At 40.0% G+C, this 21,068-nt stretch overlaps 1 protein-coding gene across 4 annotated transcripts; it reads left to right on the top strand.

Moving 5' to 3' along the window:
• The first annotated feature begins 2,536 nt into the window (after positions 1-2,536).
• akr1a1b (aldo-keto reductase family 1, member A1b (aldehyde reductase)) lies at positions 2,537-20,722 on the top strand. Of its 4 annotated transcripts, none has more exons than XM_034180337.1 (9): positions 2,537-2,590; positions 5,509-5,604; positions 8,891-9,010; positions 9,107-9,258; positions 12,701-12,896; positions 13,085-13,284; positions 15,375-15,447; positions 19,282-19,368; positions 20,045-20,722. In XM_034180337.1, exons 2-9 carry the CDS (start codon positions 5,524-5,526, stop codon positions 20,108-20,110), a joined length of 975 nt encoding a protein of 324 aa, XP_034036228.1. In that variant the 5' UTR covers positions 2,537-2,590; positions 5,509-5,523; the 3' UTR covers positions 20,111-20,722. The 4 variants fall into 4 exon arrangements, with proteins under 4 accessions (XP_034036228.1, XP_034036226.1, XP_034036224.1 ...); XM_034180335.1 differs by lacking the exon at positions 2,537-2,590 and adding an exon at positions 2,625-2,731; XM_034180333.1 differs by lacking the exon at positions 2,537-2,590 and adding an exon at positions 3,592-4,093.
• The last annotated feature ends 346 nt before the right edge of the window (positions 20,723-21,068 follow it).

The following is a 21,068-nucleotide window of genomic DNA, read 5'->3' as shown; positions in this document are numbered from 1 at the left end:
ATAAAGCTTCCAATTCACCTAACCTCCTTGTCTTTGGATGTTGGAGGAAGCCGGAGCACCCGGAGGAAACCCACACAAACACAGGGAGAACATGCAGACTCCACACAGAAAGGCCACAGGTGGGAATCAAACCCATGACTCTATTGCTGTGAGGCAACAGTGCTAACATATAACATATAATAATAATAATAACAAATAATATAATGTAATAAAAGTGGGAGGAGAAAAAAATAAACCAAAAAAACAACAGAATATGCAATAAACCAAAACAGACAAATAAACTAATATTTACATAAGTAAAAATAAATACACAGTAAACAGCTTATTATCGTTATACACCTTCTTCCATATACCTTGTGAATATCATATTTTTGTACAACCTTTTAAAGTGCATCATGCTTGGATGTCCCTTTAGCTCCTCTTTCAAATTGTTCCACTGTTTCACCCGACAAACTGAAATACAAAAACTTTTCATAGTCATGCACACCCTTCTGTATTTAAAATTAAGTGAACCTACCATGAACATTTTTTGAATATTTTGTGGTAGTTGTTTATATATATATATATATATATATATATATATATATATATATATATATATATATATATATATATATATATATATATGACAATATATAATAATATCTGCATAGTTTGAAAGTCGACCAGGTCTGCAAATTTAAGTGAAAAAGCAATGGGTTTGTGTGATCCAGGTAACCGGCCTTGTGGATATTTCTTATTGCTCTCTCCCCCCCCCAAAAAAACAACAAGAAAAACAATAGCTGTTGGTATAATAATGACAAAAAAAAGATGACGCTCCTCATTCAAGCCATGGTATTGCATTGCTTTCAGTGTTTATGTTCTGCACATTTTGCCAATCTGAACTATTCCTGAATGAGACCTGGAACATGTTGGAATTGTGCTACTGCACAATACTTCCATAAGAGCACAAAGCCGGGGCTAAACTGGAAATATTGTTCAAATTTTGATTTTTTGTTTTTTTAATGTTTTTTACAAAACTAAACCCTAACTCAGACCTTTGTTCTAATCCTAACAAAAACTCTAATGCTTTTAAGATACAATACTTTACAAAGTTGCTATGCAGTGGAGACTGATTTAGATATCAGACTATGTCTGATATCTTTATGTGGGCAAATTTCAGATGAAATGTTCCACAGAATAGGAAAGTAAAACAGGAATTAAGGAATAGAATGTGTAGCTGTGGACGGTACCAGATTTTGCATCTTTACTGCAAATTACTGTTGGCCTATTTGTTATATACGTTGTGAGGTTAATCAGTGACAACATCACTTTGAGTTCATCAGTGAAATCACCTGCTGGAGTCAGTGGCTGGAAAGAAAACCTGTACCCTCTCGGCCCTTTCTGGAATGTCTTTGGACACCACTGGTGTAGACAGTGCTATGATGTTTATGGAATCAGTGGATACTGTGATTGGAGCACTTGAGAAGCTGAGTGAGGCGTCATAGTGCCTGGGTTTGGAGTTGTCCTGGAACAAGACTAATATTTAGGCTTTTGATGACTTTCTGGACTTAGCCATCAGATGCGTATCTGTATGTGGTAAAAGTGTTGGACTTGTACAGAGCCTCATTTAGCTCAGCAGTGGCATTCATGTCACTGGGTTCTTGGCTTTAGTAACCGAAAGATGCCTGGGAAGAGCTCTTGGAATCATAAAATCACTGGACATAGGTGTTTGGTGATGCCAATGCATTTACAGGAGCTCCAAGGTCCACATCTTTAGAGTCCCAGTGCTGCCTGTATGGCTTTGAGATTTGGAAGCTAAACAGTGACCTAAGGTGATGACTTGATGCCTTTAGTAGGAAGTCTGGAAGATCGTTGGGTACCGCTGGAGTAACTTTCTGTCAAATGAATGGTTACTTAGAGAGACTTCAATGAGGCTTACTACGTGCATGATAGAGAACGTCAGTGACCATATTTTGCTTATTTCTCATGCAGCCGACTGTTTCCTCCAAGAGGTGGTGATGGTTTAGTGAACAGTTTTCAGGTCATAGATGTGGAAACATGTAGCACCAGTACATGCTCCCCAGACCTAATTAAGAGTGCAGACTTTTCACAGCACTGAAGTCTTACAATGGTGGGCAAACTAACAGATTCACTATACCCTCTTACTGCAATTGAGGGTCACAGAGGAGCTGAAACCCACAATGACCATGGGGTAAGAGGCAGGGTACACCCTGATTAGGTCTATCACAGGTACAGACAGACAAATTCAGTCACACCTACGATCAGTTTTGACTCATCAATTCACTGAACCTGCAGTGGGAGAACATACAAACTCCTCATAGAAAGGACCAAGCGGGAAGTGATCCCAAGACCTTCTCATTGTGATGCAATGGTGCAGTGCTGTCCAAAGTTATATAATTTACTGACATAAATTAAAAAACCCTGAGAACGGCGTGTGGCACACTCCAGTCCAGCAGATGGCGGTAATCCCCAAAGGTTTTTTTTTTAATTGCCTTGAAATTTAAAAAACGAAAAAGAATTTTTCCTAGTAGAACATTTCACACTTGTCCGGATAACGAGAACAGCATTTTGGTTAAAGTCACAGTTGGTAAGTTAACGTTTTCACCTGCCAGACAGTCGTTACAAGGTTGCTCATGTTGGTGTGCTTTTTAAATAACGGACCATGATGTTCTTGAAATATCAGCTCCTAAAACACTTCCGTCCCTTCTTTTTTGACTTTCGCAAGCGGGTAAGTGTGACATATAATATCTTTTAAGAACAGTCCTCAATACCGAGCGTCGGTAGAAGAAATAAGATGATGTTTAAAATCCATGTTGGTTCTTGAATCTCCTGATACTTGGAGCTCTGGTTAAACCGGAGGAAACTTCTGTCCGCCATGTTGCCACTCCCTTTGTACCTGCTTGAATTCCTGATTTGGATCTAAACATTTTGTTTTTCATAGTCCGTTTGCTGCCACAATACAGTTGAAATGGTTGAATGTTGTTCTCATGGAGACAAGACGCCTGGCTATAAATGAGGTTTTTAAAGAACAAAATTGTATGTGTCACGATCAGGTTAACTTTAGAGCATGACTGATAATATCTGATTTGAGTCTTTCATGAACATATCGTTATCAGCATTATTTTTTGGTGATATTAAAACTTTTATTTTACACAATAAACATTGCAGAAAAACACTTTTAACTGATGGAAATTGTGTCATTACGTAGTTTGTCCGGCAGAGTGAGGTTACAGTGCTGTCCAGCATGGTTGGGACCCCATCATCCCTTGGTCACATTAGCTGCAAAGTGACCAGCTGCCATCTTTTTTTCAATCAGAGTAGGCATTTTAACCAGCTAAACATGGCCAAAATAGACGGGAAGTCTGTTTTATGCAAATGCTGAGCTTTGCGACACAATGAGCGCCAATCTGAGTGAAGACAGCATGACATATGCACTTGACAGCTCCAACCAAACTATATTGTTAATGTTATTTTTTTATTCTGTTTTACAACTTTGCATGACATTACATATTCACTGACAGTCTCCATATGTCAGGTCTAATTCCAATATTCCAGCCCAGTAGGTGGCAGTAATGCGTTTAACGCTGGATTGCCAGAAGAAGACAACGCAGCATAAAAGTGTTTGTAAGACATCCGCCATTAAAACAAAGAAGAAAACAAAGCCAAATTCATGTAAATAAATGAATAAATAAAACCTACATATTGCACGATGGCACGACTGAGCATGGAAACGCGACAGAAGGTGGTGTCGCTGCACGAGAAAGGTCTGTCACAGACCCAGATTTCCAGGAAGACAGGTGTTTCCAGATGTGCGGTGCAGGCTCTGCTGCAGAAGCACAAAGAAACGGGCAACGTGGAGGACCGCAGGCGCAGCGGGCGGCCGCGCAAACTCAGCGGGGCCGACGAGCGGCACATCATGCTGACGTCCCTGCGGAACCGGACCATGACCAGCGGCGACATCAGCTCCGAGCTGGCGGTGACCAGCGGCACCCTGGTGCACCCATCCACCATCCGCAGGAGCCTGCTGAGGAACGGGCTGCACGGAAACCCCTACCTGCGCCGCGGAAGCAAGGCCAGGCACCTCGTACACGTACGTGGACGCGCAGATCTACAGTCGCGTGGATGCACGTTCTCAACATAAACAACATTGAAGACGTGCACCCGAAAGACTCCAAACACGCAGATGAGATTTCGTGAACTAATGAGTCCTACTAACTTGACCCCCCCCCCCCCCCCCCCCCCCCCAAAAAAAAAAAACAGCACAGTGACGTGAAAAACTGATCTTCAGTGATCAAGTGTTTGGTTATGCCAGAGGTAAAAGGTAACCAGCTTCTAACACCCCAGTCACACCTTGACATGCCGATGTATGAAAAATACCACAAATATGCTGGCGTACATCTAATAAGTTATGGGTAAATTTTGTGTAAGTTTGAAGCACACTGATTGTCGTAATACAGCAAGTATGTGAAAATTTTGGGCATGCACCATATTTTCAACGCGTGCCAGCACATACATCCTGCGTACATGGACTATAAGTTGTAGGTTGTCGACAGACATTTCTTGTAAGTTAGGTCAAAATACGTTAGCTCAACAACTGAAAGCTCTAGTCCTCGTGAACAGTTCAGACTGTTTCAAATATTAAACTCATTCACACACGGAGTAAATCTAAAGTCTTAATCTTACCTGTTTGGTTCAGTTGGATTAATCATCACAGCCTGACGAAAATGTATCTACCTAAAGCGTCCTGATTTCGGAAAATGATGTCTGAAAGGTTTGAGGGGCAGGTCATGTTTCACATGGATGTCATAGGTGTCTGTATTTGGTTTGCTTCACTCTCCTAACATTATGTTTTAAGAAAATTTCTTTCTGCTTTTCCCGTTGACTTTGGGTCATCGCAGCTGGTCTGAATCTTGATTTGGTGTATTTCAAAGTGGATGCAACAGGGCAACACTTTTGTTTAAAAAATGTATTTGCAATAAAGTTTGGTGATAACAAAAAGAAAATTTTTAACCACCAACTCTTACCGAACCAAAAAAAGACTAATGAAAAATCAACCCTATCTGTGGAAGATCAACCTGAACCCCTTTTTCTCCCAGTAGGATCTCTTTTCTTTTCCCTTTGTTTCCTTTTAGCTCCAAGAAAATTTCATGTTGTCCTTGTGTTTTAATATGGAACACTGATCTGAATCACAAGTCACTATGGCAACAGAACAGTGTCCCCACCAACGAGGGAGGCCATCCTGACCAATTCCAACATGCAACACAAATGTGACATAACTTCAGAAGCTCTTTAATCGCCCCCATAGAGAAGTGATTGCTCAGCTATACTCTGAATCATCAAGTGGTCTAGTGGAGCTGCTTGGGGTCCAAGAGATCAGACTAATTGTACGGGGCAGCTTCCAGATGTATGCAACTGGGAAAAAAAAAAATTTCCCTGCTTAAATAAAATGCTATGAGCATCTTGATTTTTCTTGACTGAATCATGTCCTGTTTGTCATTGTTTAAGGTCTTTCTGGGAGACATGATTGATTATGCAATCCTTAATACGGGGCAGAAGATGCCCCTGATTGGACTGGGAACATGGAAAAGTGAGCCGGGAAAGGTATGTTTGGTTTTATTTCCCCTTGCCATAATGACATGTCCCATCTTGTATGTTGAGACTCTACTCCGTTTTGCAGCTTCTTCCTCAGAATCTTGGCTTTGATTCCAGGCCACACCCAGGATTTTCACCATTTTAACTCATTTAATTCTTCAAGCATTAGTAAGATGGCAGTCTGTATCCACAGGTACTACAACCCCAATTCCATTGAAGTTGAGATGTTGTGTAAAATGTAAATAAAAACAGAACACAATGATTTGCAAATCCTCTTCAATCTATGTTCAATTGAATACACCACAAAGACAAGATATTTAATGTTCATACATAAACTTTATTGTTTTTGTGCAGATATTTTCTCATTTTGAAATGGATGCCTGCAACACGTTTAAAAAAAAAAAAAAAAAAAAAACTGGGACAGTGGTATGTATACCACTGTGTTACATCACCTTTCCTTCTAACAACACTCAATAAGCATTTGGGAACTGAGGACACTAATTGTTGAAGCTTTGTAGGTGGAATTCTTTCAAGGCTTTGTAGTAAAAAGCCGCTCAAGACTTTGTAGTAAAAGAGTGCGGGTACTAGACTGGCCTGCCTGCGGTCCAGACCTGTCGCCCAGTGAAAATGTGTGGCGCATTATGAAGCACAATATGACAACAGAGACCCTGGACTGTTGAACAACTGAAGTCTTACATCAAGCAAGAATGGGAAAGAATTCCACCTACAAAGCTTCAACAGTTAGTGTCCTCAGTTCCCAATTGCTTATTGAGTGTTGTTAGAAGGAAAGGTGATGTAACACAGTGGTAAACGTACCACTGTCCTAGCTTTTTTGAAACGTGTTGCAGGCATCCATTTCAAAATGACCACATATTTGCACAAAAACAATAAAGTTTATCAGTTTGAACATTAAATATCTTGTCTTTGTGGTGTATTCAATTGAATATAGGTTGAAGCGGATTTGCATATCATTGTATTCTGTTTTTATTTACATTTTACACAATGTCCCAACTTCATTGGAATTAGGGTTGTAAATATACAAATACTTGGACTGGGTTTGAAGGCAAAGTTATGTCCCTGCACTACGTTATGGGTCCAACCTTTGCAACACTGAATGCACACTTGTATGATGGCATGTTAAAATTGAGTGTTTCTGAAGGTATATGAAGCAGAAGGGTTGAACAGACTGTAACTTTGTTTTCACGGACAGCAATATTCTGATTATTGACCTTATTCTAAATAAGACTATTGTGGTGTTGATATGAGCTTACTGAAGTTTAGTCGAGGTAACTGGATGACTTCTATAACTGGGAAACATTTTGTCACTCATTCAAGTGGCTTTGTCGGAAGCCCAAGTTGCTCTGACTAATCTTCAGGAGGCTTCTGATTTTCACCAGGATGACTGAGAACCTACACTGGGTGTTTACATGCATATTCCATCCATACTCCTGTTTACTTATCACAGAGCATTGTCAGATTCATGACTCACAGCCACATTTTGTCCCCTATAGCTTGTGTTGCAAAATGTTGTGAAAATTCCAATATACAGCGGGTAAAATAAGTATCGAACATGTCGCCATTTTTCTCAGTAAATGTTTTTAAATGTTCTGTTGACATGAAATTTTCACCAGATGTCAGTAACAGCCCAAGTAATCCACACATACAAAGAAATCAAACAGTAGATGTCGATAAATTATGTCTTTATAATGTGAAATGAGAGAGGGAAAAGTATTGAACACCTGAAGAAAAGGAGGTGTAAAACAGCATAGAAAGCCAAGACACCAGCTGAAATCTATCAATAATTACAAAGCAGTCTTGCCCCTTGTCAGTGCAAATTAATATCATCTGGTTCAGTCCCAACTGATGGCCGATTAAAAAGGCATCTCACACAAGAAACATCTCATGATGAGTAAAAGCACGGAGCTCTCTCAAACTCTTTGCAACCTTATTGTTGCAAAACATATTGATAGCATTGGTTACAGAAGGATTTCTAAACTTCTGAATGTTCCAGCGAGTACTGCTGGGGCCATAATCTGGAAGTGGAAAGAACATGATTTCACCATAAACCAGTCATGACCAGGTGTTCCTTGCAAAATTTCTGTCAGAGGATTGAAAAGAATTATCAGAAGAGTTGTCCAAGAGCCAAGGACCACTTGTGGTGCGCTTCAGAAAGATGTGGAATTAGCAGGTACAATTGTTTCAAAGTAATGCACCCAACCTCCATGGTGTGTGCTCACCACACACGAGTCCATTCCTGAAGAGAAAGCATGGTGAAGGTCACTTAAAGTTTACTGCACAACATTTAGACAAGCCTGTGAAATACTGGGAGAGTATACGAGTAGTCTGGTCAGATGGGAGCAAAACGTAACTCTTTGGATGCCATAATACACACCATGTTTGGAGGTCAAATGGCCCTGGAGGTGGGAACTTCATGATGTGGGGCTGTTTTTCTGCAGATGACACTGGAAAACTTCACATAGTTGAAGGAAGGATGAATTGAAAAATGTACATTGACATTCTTGATTTTAAAAATCCACCAGGATGAGGGTGGACATTACAGCAAGACAGTGATCCCAAACACACAGCCAAGGAAACTCTCAGTTGGTTTCAGAGAATGAAAACAAAGCTGCTAGAATGGTCCAGCCAATCAGCTGACTTGAATCCAATAGAAAATCTACAAAAAGAACTAAAGATTAGAGGTCATAGAAGAGGTCCACAGAACCTTCACGATTTGAAGACTTTGTGTGGAACAATGGACCAAAATCACACCTGAGCAAAGCATGTGACTAGTTTCTCCATATAGGAGGTGTCTTGCAGCTTCATTACCAGCAAAGGCTTTTGTACAAAATGCCAAATAAATTTCAGTAAGCAAGTGCAATACTTTTTTTTTTTCCCCAACAAGGTATATGGAGTAAAAATGGAAAAAAAAATGGTGATAAAAGTCAGTGTCGTTTGTACAACACCGACAGTCTCAAAAGTTAAAACATTATTACCAACCCTATTTGTGGGGGTTACCTCTCCTGCATATTGTCTTCTTTACTTTACTACACACCAGTTTTGACAAATCATGCATGAGCACAGCAAAGAAAAGTGAAAAATATGCAGTGAAAATGCTCTCCAGGAGCAGCGTTGGTGACCACTTGATGACAAGTTGGCCCAACATGCAGTAGGTCGTTCTGGTTCATGGCCACACACTTGGAAAACACAGAATACCACATTTTACACACTGATGGTCTAATCTGTCGGAGCATGTAACGGTCTGTTTTTACAGGTGTTGTTTTTCCTTTTATTACAGGTTAAACAAGCAGTTACTTGGGCCTTGAAAGCTGGTTATCGCCACATTGACTGTGCAACCATCTATGCTAATGAAGCTGAGATTGGAGAATCCTTGGAGGAGGCACTTGGCCCTGGCAAGGTGAAACAAATGAGCTCACTGAAAGTGGATTGAGAAGAATGCGCTGTTTCTCCATGTGCTTGGTACCTGTATTGACATGTGGTCGATATGCACTAGGCATTGAGACGAGAGGATGTGTTCGTCACATCAAAGCTGTGGAATACTCAGCATCATCCAGAGGATGTGGAGCCAGCCCTTCTTATGACCCTGAAGGACCTAAAGCTGAAGTATCTGGACCTCTACCTCATGCACTGGCCTCATGCCTTCCAGTGAGTGCTCTGCTGGATCTGAAACAGTAATGGTTGCTCTTAGCTTCCTACTTACAGACATGCCAACCTACACGCATTTTGACATCAAAGTACACTGGTACAGTTTGTCACTCAAAAGTCCGGCAAAAAAAAAGTGCCTATGAAAAGCAAAAAGAAAGTACGACCAGTCGCAGTGCGGTACTCCAGCCCTGAGCTCCGTGCAGTCTGCAGAGACCACTTGCAGTGGCAGCTAAAGTGCCCTCCAACAGTATAGGAACACTTGGTATTTCACACATTTTAATTTTTTTTATGCCATTTCAAATACAAAAAATAAAAATTTCCAAAATTAGCTTCCTTAAACTCAAACTGAAAGCAGTTCTCTACAACTTGATATCAATTAATTAAAAATATAAAAGCCAGGATGATAGGTTGCATAAGTAATGGAACGCTTTGGTATAATCCCTGTAAATAATCAGTTTTATTGCCAGTTTTCTTCAGATAAGTCGGGGGATGGATACATGAACATTTCCAAGTCACTGAATATGTCTTGGACTTTATTAACATCAGTTATGAAGAAATACAAACTGTATGACACTCTATGGTAAATCTGTGTGGAGGAGACAGTTCTCAAAAACTGACTGCAAGAAGAAGAGTGAGGAAAGCCACCAAGACACCCAAGACAACCCAGAAGATGTTACAGGCTTCTGTGGCTGTAATTGGAGAAATTGTGCACAGTGCAAGTTTTGCATTTTGTATCCCCAGTTATACAGCTTCATGATGAAGTGGTACGGAGGAGGGTTTTATTAAAAAGACCTGAAAGTTCAGCTACAGTTTGCCAGAAGGTACATCTGAGATGCAAATCTAGATTTGATGTTTTGGTGAAAGAAAATCCCCCCCCAAACACAACTATCATTTGTGCAAAGCAAGTTTTAATCAAGCCATTAAATAACTTTTCACACAAGCTACTTTTATTGTTGTACAGTAATAATGAAAGAATTTCATGAATAAAGCCGTGACAAAAATGTGCTCACAGTGCATTCAGGATTACAGCTGCCGGCACTGTTGTTCTGTTAAATGTTGTCTTGTTGTGATTGTCACATCTGAGAGACATTTAATGGGCTTTGTCCACCTTTTTTGGGCAAATTACAGATATTTGCCGCAGTGTTATCCATAGATTCAGCCACGTCCGTGCAGTTAAGCGGAGCACGCATGTCTGCATTAAAGTGCTCTGCTCCCCACGGCGTTCCACATGAGTGACTTGTGGAGTGCTCAGTGTGCATGCACCAAACATAACAGTGGTCAATTTTTGTTGGCAGTGTTTTATTTCTTAATGGAATCTTTTACTTTTTGCTTGATACTAAGATACCTCACAGCATATTCAGTACCTATAAAAATTATCCCCCCCCCCCCCCCCCCCCTCCAGGTTTTGTATCATTTTCATTTCTAGGGGGGAAAAAAGAATTCAGGCTCCTCCTATATAATTTTTTTTTTTGTATTATATTGAAACAAACACATCTCTAGAAATTGATATAATGTAAATAAAAAATATATATAAACCAAACTCACTACGTTTACATGCAGCCAATAACCCTTTCATAACCGGAATATTAGCAATAACCCGGTTGTACATGGCCATGTAAACATAATAATTGTAAAAAAACTGACTACTTCGCGGATTTCGCCTATTGCAGGTTATTTTAAGAACGTAACTCCCGCGATAAACGAGGGACCACTGTACTTCATTAGTATCGTGAAAGACATGAATATAATGTCTTTTATTGATGGTAGAAAGTACCAAGATAGCGACATTTACAAAAAGGTGCCCGAAAAGTTACACGAAGCAGGATTTGCACGAACGCCAGACTGAATCAAGCACCGGTGGAAGACGTGCATCGCTGTTTAGATGGGGATATTCCAAATGATACCAATGACCATGTATACAGGAGTAACTAATGATTCAGAAACCGGAATATTGACCTTATCCCGAATATTAACGGCATGTAAACGTAACCACTGATGGGTTGCATAAGCAACGGTACGCTTCACTGTCATGCAAATAATCACATTTAAAGCCAGTTTTCTTTAGACAAGTCGTGGTGGATGATACCTGAACACTTCCAAATCATTAAGGAGTACAAACACTATGGCAAATCTATCAGGTGGAGCCAGTTCTCAGAAACTGACTGACCATGTGAGGAGATTAGTGATAGATGCCACCCATGTGCAAAGCCAACGCCTGCCTTCAAATCTTTGACTTTTTTTGTTGTTGTTGTTTGTTTGTGGTGGGGGGGGGTAGTGTGTTAAATTATTCAGGCATGTTATCTGATCCTGCACTACAGCCAGGGAATATTTTGCAATATATCATTTCTAAGCTTCATCATTCTAGTTTAACCCCTTAACGCCCAAATTTATATAGCTGTATATAAAAAAGTTTTGTGTGTGTTTTTGCCTTTAAGTAGATGGTAAATAATGTTGAGATTATTAATTTCACTTTTGCACAAAAACTAGATAGTAATATTGGGTATTCTGGTAATGACTTTATGTTATAGTAATAATGATGGTATGTTGCAAATTTGCGACAACAGGCATACAGGTCAATTTGGTAAGTTGCATATTTGAGTCAGAGATTGTAGCATATATGCGACGATGGGCGTTAAGGGGTTAAATGAATTGTGTGTCAGATTTGTGCTTGTGTCTTAGGTTCTGATGGTGATAGGCCTATTTGTGCGCTAATGGTAACTCTAGCATCTGTTTTGCTGTTGCACAGAAGCTCATGTGACTGCATGGGGTCTATACAGGTGGAATCCGTTAACTAGCGCAAGTTGGAGTCTACAAAATCAGACCACGTGTTATCTGAAACTGCAAATTGAGGCTGACCAAAACAAAACCCCCTTAAAAATCAGCTACTTTGCCGTATTACAATAGTTTCAACCATTTGAAGCGTGATTCCTTCCTGGATGGTGACTATTTTTTTCATCTGGAGTGGGTTCGAGATCCTCTTCTTCCACCTCCGGCTGCTGCACTTCAGTGACGAGGGCTTCGTTAGTGCAGATGATTCTGGTCAATTCGGAGGTTTTGGATGTGACTTACCTCTTTAGATCCTTCCCCCTGGTTCAGATTGGACTGGAATTCATACATGTACCTGCTCCTTGCACCTGAGGTACCCTGCTGCCCCCTTGCACATGTGACTGGTGCAAATTTATGCTCGTGCCTGCTCCTCCCAAAAAACGGTCAAATCAAAATTGACTTTTATATAGTAGTTAATTTTTCGGGGTCCACAAATTGACCACGAGTAAAGCCAAAAACGTGACTTATGCATGCGTGAGCTAACGAGGTTCACCTGTGCTACAATTTGAGGTGCAGTCGATAAATCAGCCAAGCATTATTTCTCCATCACTAACCATTTTAGCTCAAATTTAAGTTCTGCTTTCTTTAAATGTGGCATCCTCTTTCTCTCCCTTAGACGAGGAGATGTTGCTTTTCCTAAAAAGGAAGACGGCACCATGCTCTATGACAACATAGACTACAAGCTGACCTGGGCTGCCATGGAGAAGCTGGTGGGGAAGGGCCTTGTCAGAGCCATCGGCTTGTCTAACTTCAACAAACGGCAGATAGATGACATCCTGTCTGTCGCCATCATTGCACCTGCTGTTGTTCAGGTACAGAGTGTGGGTTAGCGATATGGTGACACCCAGCTAGATACCCCATCTGATATTATGCCCTTGTCACACCCAGACTTTGTTCTTACTTCACCAAAAAGGCTGGCTATGAACGCACCTGTGAAATCCCATCACTTTGGTGTGGTGAAACCTACAGAAAGTCTTGGTCTCATTGTATTTCTGAGCAGGTAGAGAGCCACCCCTACCTGGCCCAGACGGAGCTGATGGCACACTGCCGGAACCAGGGCCTGGTGATGACGGCCTACAGCCCGCTAGGGTCTCCTGATCGAGCCTGGAAAGATCCAAAGGAGCCTGTGGTGCTTGAGGAGCCTGTGATCGCAGCTCTTGCAGCAAAATATAACAAGTCTGTGGCTCAGATTGTCCTAAGGTGATTTTTCTCTGTTAACGCTGCACAGCACGAACATAGTCTCACAGGAGGACTTCAAACTCCAGTTCTGTACTACGCATTACTACATTAACATTAACACTGGCAGCTTTCGTTGCACCTTATACAGTGTGTATTTCAGAAATGACTTGGCATTCCAACATGCAGGGGTTTGTAATGCAACTGGGAGTCCTAAGTCACCTAAGAGTCCATGCCAACAACTAGGAAACCATCATCCTCGGCAACGAGGGATAGCCACGATGGCAGGGGTTTTATTTTTATGTCTGTTACAGCATATTGAAACTAAAAACAAATGAGCACATGGAAGGTATTCAGCTCACCGTATAATTCCAAAAATAAGCAAAATGGACAAATGGTGTGTGGTGGACAACATATTGGATGTTGCTTGATGTAGTTTGGACAAAAGAAACCTTCAGATGCACAATGATTGCTGGCCAACAGCAACATGGAGAAGTGAGCAGAGGATTTATGCAGGAAGTTCTCTGCATGTGGTGTGTACAGCAAGGACTGTTAAATTTCAAAAATAAGTAAGATAGGCTTAAAAAATGTGGTACACATGTTGACTATTATGTGATGCCATTTTGGAAAAAGAAATTGCCACATGCACATGGTTTGCTGACAAATAGTGCTAGAAAAATCAAATGGATTCTCAGAAAAATGTCAGATTTATTTATTTTATTTATTTATGTAATTAGCTGTTTAATTTGGAAATGACAGTATTTTCCCAAGGTTTTTAGTTTTGTTTTGTTTGAAGACCCTGTGATTTATAATCTGGTGTGACTTATACTCGTATACCAAAAAGTCTTGTTATTCATAATAATAAATATAGTAACTATTTATGTAGGACATTAACATGAATCAGAGCACTTAAAATAAACTTGAGTAAAAAAGAATAAATGCCAGTAATAAGAAGTACCAACAACAATGCACAAAAATCCTAAACTAATGAGCTGATGATAGAGAAAACAGGTGTGATTTTTACTCCAGACTTTTTAACAGGTGCAAAGTGGAAGAAAATGGATGGATAGTATGGTTTTGTTTTTTTTTTTGTAGTGCACTTTTATTATTGGCACCTGTTATTTTATTATTGCAGCTTATTTTGTTTAGTGTTTTAATTCCTGGGAATGCCCTATATTTATTATTAAAGAATGAGTCATCTATCTTTTTCTTTTTCCTTTTTTTCACAGGACCTTCCAACCTTGTAAAAATATGATTTAATAAAAAAAACAAACAAACAAAAAAAAACCCTGCAACTTGTGTATTCTGAAAAATGTGATATTTTGAGGTCATCTCCATCTAAATCAGGTGAACGGTGTAGGAATGATAATAATTGTGTGTGTGGTTTGATGCTACAAAAGAAATGTGACATGGCATATTCCACTTGTCCAGAAAGCAGTGACGATGACAACAGTAAAAAAAAAAAAAAAAAAAAAATCTGAAGCTTGCAGATATATTGATTGTACTTTCACAGTTGCAAAAGAAGACCCCAGAAAACAAAACAAAGCACTTACTAATGATAGAAAACAAAATTACACTAACATAAAAAACAATTCACAATGTAGCAAAGTTAACGAGCGACACATTTCAGGTTATGCTCAAGTAGAGTGACTTAAAAAAAACTTGCAATAGCATTTAACACGTACTCCCTAAAGGTTCCACCCTTTTGTGGCTATTTCAAACATGGTTGTGGCAGGATGCATTAATGCCCCACCTTATTTAAATTTCACATTAAGTCATTGTACACATTAAAAAAAAATTTCTGTGGCCTTGCAGTGATGTGGAAGTCAGCACAGCAAAAACAAGACTGAAGAGTAGGTATTGAGAAGTTACATGTATTTCAGGAAAAAATCTTAATTGTGAACCTTTAGGGACTTTGTGATAATTTGATGCAAAAAATAAACCCATTGGTAAAATTTTGGCCCAACTGTATTGTTTAAAGTAATTCACTTATTTAAATATTGTATCTGTAATAACTGTGTAACAACACAGGTATGGTATTGTAACTGTCCCTTTTCTTCTGAATATAACAAGGTATTTTTGTTCCCTCAAAATCCATGTTTCTTTTATTGCAGATGGCAGACACAACGAGGAGTAGTAACGATCCCAAAGAGCGTAACAGAGTCCCGTATCAGAGAGAACATTCAGGTGGAGTAAACCTTCAGTTTCCAAATCACAAGGTGGTTGTTTGAGATTGTGTGACCTACAGTTCAGTTTAGAACTGCTGCTTAAAGTCCATCTGCAATGATAAACAGTACTTTGGTTGTCAATAAGCAGTATAAGTTGACCTTTAAGAGTACTGATGCTTTTCCACATTAAAAAACAAAATTTCAGCAGTGCAGTTGGAGCACCCGCCATGTTTGGAAACATGCAGTTCCTCAAATGGCCACTTGAGGCTGGCTTCAAAAGCAATTCAATCGCTATAGAACCTGACATTTCTCAATATGTCCAACTTTTCAGTAGAAATAAACATGTTTACAGCCTTATTTTTACACATGGATTTTAATACAGCTCATTAATTTAAGCCAGTGGTTCCCAAACTTTGCAAGGCTCCCTTTTGTAGATGATAATATTTTCGAGCACCCACCCAGTGTCAGTTGGTTTCATAGAATGAAAATAAAGCTGCTCGACTGGCCCAGCCAATCACCTGACTTGAATCCAATTTAAAAAAAAAAAAAAAAAATCTATGGAAGGAACTAAAGGTCAGAGTTCATAGAAGAGGTCCACAGAACCTTCAAGATTTGATGACTGTTTGTGTGAAAGAATGGAGCAAACTCACACCTGAGCAATGCATGTTACTAGTTACTCCATACGGAACCACAAATAAGAAAAAGAATACCATGCCACGATGGAAAAAGAAATTACAACAAAAAATCAGCCGCCTAAGAGCAGAGATCTCCCAAATGGCCACATTTTTGGGAAACAAAAACCACAAAAAGAATCTTCTTAAAGTAAATCGCATTAAAAGAAAATACAATGTTGAAGACAAACAGCTAGGTGGAAGGCTGGCTGAACATCAAGCCTTAGTAAAAGCTTTTGCAGCACAAATTAGGAACAAAGACAAGAAAATACAAGCAAAACAGATAAACTATTTGCAAAAAATCCCAGACTAGTGTACAGAAAGCTGGCAAACGACACAATAGAAGTACAACAGCCACCTGAGAGAAAGGAAATTGAAAAATTCTGGAGACCACTCTTTGAAGATCCAAAACAACACCAAGAGGCTGAGTGGATTGAAAAAATAAAACAGAAAAACAAAGACAAACAACAAATGCCAGCAATTGTAATCACTGAAGAGAACATCAGAAAGAAAATGAGTGAATACAGTAACTTCAAGGCACCTGGCATCAACAAAATCCCAAATTTTTGGCTGAAAAGACTGACAGCATTACACCAACATTATGCTGTGGCTTTCACAAAAATATTGAACGGAGAAGAGGACACACCAGACTGGCTAACGACAGGGAACACAAGCCTAATTCCAAAGACCAAGGAAACACAGCTTCCCAACAAGTACAGACCCATCTGCTGCCTAACAACAACGTACAAATGGCTGACAGGAATCATAGCTGATGCCATTTATGAACATCTTGGCACTGGTGGCTACCTGGAAAATGAACAGAAAGGATGTTCCAAAAGATTAGGAGCTAAAGACCAGTTACTGACAGACAACGTTATCCTGGAGGATTGCAAAAAAAGGCAGAGGAACCTCAGCATGGCTTGGATTGACTACAAAAAGGCATTTGACAGTGTACCACACTCCTGGATCATGAGGTGTTTAGAACTCTACAACATCAATGAGGAAATAAGATCTTTCCTGAGAGCACAAATGAACAAGTGGAACACCACCATCACCCTCAAATCACACAGAGGGACAAATAACAGTCCCAGACATATGAGTTCAGAGAGGGATATTTCAGGGAGACAGCCTTTCACCTCTCTTATTCTGCTTAATCATGGACCCGCTCAGCAAAACCCTGAAGGAGCATGACATCGGATATAACTTAAGCAGAAACAGGAAAAAAAACAAAAAAAAAAAAACTTGTGAACCATCTGCTGTTCATGGACGATTTGAAACTCTATGCCAACACAAAAAAGGGACTCAGTCAGCTCGTGGAAACTGTCCATAAGTTCTCAAAAGACATTGGTATGGAATTTGGACTGGATAAATGCTCAAAATGCACAATGACAAAAAGAAAAAGACAAAAAACATACAATTGGATGAAGGGAGCTACATTGAAGATCTGGCTGCAGACTCCACATACAAATACTTGGGAATTGAACAAAGTAATACAATTGAGCACAAGAAAATGAGAACAAAAACAACACAAGAATACCTAAACCGCTTAAAAAAGATCTGCAAAACACAGTTGACACCAAAAAACAAGATCACAGCCATAAACCAGTTTGCAATACTAGTGGTGACCTATGGGTTTGGCATAGTGGACTGGCCACAATGTGAGCTTAATAAGTTGGACACAAAAACCAGGAAGATGCTCGCCCTCCACAAAGTCACATACAGAAATCAGTGCATGGACAGAATATATCTCCCTCGCAGAGAAGGCGGTATGGGTCTCACTGAAATCAACCAGGCCTACAGAGCATCGATAATAAGTATTGGACAGTACTTAAAGAGCTCTGAAGAAGAAATCGTAAAAAAGGTCGCACAACACCACGAGGCCTTAACCGAACGGACCTCAATCACTAAACTGGCAAAAAACTTTGGCGGAGAACTTCTACAAGAGAGAAAAAGCAACAGTCTCATGCCTGCAACAAAACTTGCAAGAGAGACCATAGACCAATACAGCAAAAGAGAAGGAAAACATCGAGTGGAAAGATGGAAACAGCACAAAAGAGCCGGACGTTTCCAAGAACAACTCGAAAAGGAATACATCGACAAAGTTGGATCAATGCAGTGGCTAAAAAATGGAAAACTTGGTTTTGATGGAGAAAGAATTTTGATTGGAGCACAAGATCAGGGACTTCTAACAAATGGCAGGGATCTCACAGAATGATAAATACCGATTCTGTCATACAGCTGTTGAGAGTGTAAACCATCTAACTTCAGCATGCCAGATCCTAATGGCAGATGGGCATTATACATCCAGACACAACAAGATCTGTTAATATCTCCACTGGAAGGTCTGCAAGGAACTGGAGATGGAAGTCAAAGAACATGTCTGGGAGCACGAGCCAGCACCAGTCTCATCCAACGGAAAAGTAACAGTCTTCTATGACAAAGAGATCCCAGCAGGAAGACACATTGAAGGAGGTGCAATCAAACCTGATATTGTCATCTGGAACAAGCAAGAGAAAACAGCCAAAATCATCGATGTGACAGTCCCCAATGACTACGGCCTGAATCGAGCGGAAAGGGGAAAGATCTCGAAATACCAAGACCTGAAAAATGACCTACGAACAACATGGTCATTGAAAGACATCGATATCATCCCAGTTGTGGTGGGAGCAACAGGCCTGATGAAGAAGAACCTGAAAAAATACCTTGAGGCAATCCCCGGTCATCCAAGTGCACATGAGGTGCAGTTGTCTGCAATTAAGGGAACGATCACCATCTTGAAGAGAGCCCTTGCATACAATGCCAGATCTGGTTAGGATAACTATAGAGCCTAGGGTGCAACTTTAGACCCCAGGTTTGGGGCCCATTGCATTCTACTAAAAAGACATCAAAGATAAATTAAAAACCAGAGGTGTCTTGAAGCTTCATTACCAACAAAGTCTTCTGTGCAAAGTATTAATTAAATGTCAGTAAGCGTGTTCCATTTTTTTCCTCTGTCATTACATTTTATTACACATAACTTATTTTCTGTACTTACATATATATATATATATACACACACACACACGTATATAGTCTATGGTCCAGACCCATAAAAACCTGTTCACACCACATGCAATTTGTGGAACAGTCACACATGCAGATTAAATTTGGAAGTGTGTTGATCTACTTTTATTTGTTGGCAGGTGTTTGACTTCATGCTTGAAACACAGGAAATGCAGAGCATTACAGCACTTAACAAAGGATGGCGCTACATTGTACCTATGATCCAAGTAAGTGAGCCTCTGCATTCACAGTTCTGTTACTGGGGCTAAGTCTGAGGTTCTGACATTCATGCTAAAGAAAGAGCTGAGGCAGAAGGTCAGGCTTCTATCCTCACGTATGGTCACAAGTTTTGGTTAGTGACCAAAAGAACAAGCGGCGGAAATGAGGTTCCTGTGTCGGGTGTCTGAGCTTCCACTGAACAGGGTGAGAAGCACAACTATCCAGGAGAAACTCTGAGTAAAGCCGACGCTGCATCTTCACATCAAAAGGAGCCTGCTGAGGTGGTTCGGGCATTTTGGTGAGGGTGTCTACTTGTTGTCCAGGCATGCTCTACAGAGAGGAGACATGGGGAAGAACCAGGACACACTGGAGCGATTACATCACGTAGCTGGCTTGGGAATGTTTTGGGATCCCCCATGAAGAGTTTGAGGACTTAGCTGAGGATAGGGAAGTGTGTGCTAAGATGCTCATTTTGCTGCCACCATAAACTGGACCCGGACAAGCATCAGAAAATGAATAGATTATTGGGCTGTAGTCAAGAAAATAAACAGGTGTCACTGATCATGTCATACAACATGTGACAAAGATATTTCTAAAGCTGTTATTGCCTGGTTTTCACAAAAAAGAACTAAAACTGCCAATGTAACTCACCAAGTTGAAGGAAATTCTTTTTGGATCTTGCAGGTTGGAGAAGAGCGGGTTCCCAGGGATGCGGGACATCCTCACTACCCTTTCAATGATCCATATTGAAAACCCACACCATGACTTCCATTTGTGCCTTTGATTACACTGCATTTGTTCTCACATGGAATTTGCAGCTCCTTTGATTTTTGGCTAGATATGTGGAACCATAGCATGGGTGCTTCATGTGGTGTACGGTCTCGATCACTAAACTGACACTACGAAATGTTACACACTCAAAGCAATGCACATACCGTTTGAAAGCAAAAACTTGATTTGCTGGTTTGTCTTGTTCCGCAGTTAATGTATCTTAAATATGAGGTAAATTATGTCTATTGTCTCTTCAAACTGCATTAGTTTTAATTAGCACACCTGCAAATATTGTAGAGCTGTTACATTGTTAGCCAGTTACCTAGCTCACGTTGATCTATGTGTAAAAACTGTTAACGTGATGATTTCAGCATATTGAATCGGCTAGATATTGATCAGATCACGGGTCTAATCGGTTAATTGTGGTACAGATAATGACTGGAAACAAATTTAAGCTTCAACGAGGTGTGTTTGAATTTTCCACTTTCTGATGTAAAAGCATTTGTTTGTTTTCAGGCTAGAGCCTGGTTGTAATGAAGCCTGTAGTCTGTGTACATGCCACTCCTTTCTAAATAAATATTTTACAGCATCCTATGCAGTGATTTTATACATTGTTGAACTTCCTGACGTAACACACTGAGGTATGAAGGAAAGTCACACATCCTGTGTAGAGCCACAAGAGCACACAATGTAGAGCACACAATGTTGACCACACAACGTGGAGTCAATTCATCAAGCCACAATAATAATCAGGTCCACAAGTATTTTGACAGTGACACAACTGTTTGCTTCTGTATGCTACTGTAATGGAGTTGAAACAAATGTACTTGCAGACTAACAAAAAAAAGTCAACCATTGAGAAATTAAAGCTATTTTTTTAATAGTGTACAATTTGTGATCATGGTGATCACAAATCCCAACATTGGTTATCATGGTG

The sequence above is a fragment of the Thalassophryne amazonica genome, chromosome 10 (assembly GCF_902500255.1).
Source record: "Thalassophryne amazonica chromosome 10, fThaAma1.1, whole genome shotgun sequence".
Taxonomy (NCBI): domain Eukaryota; kingdom Metazoa; phylum Chordata; class Actinopteri; order Batrachoidiformes; family Batrachoididae; genus Thalassophryne; species Thalassophryne amazonica.
The sequence above is the reverse complement of the archived record's forward strand: the minus strand, read 5'-3'. Positions and strand labels throughout refer to the sequence as shown.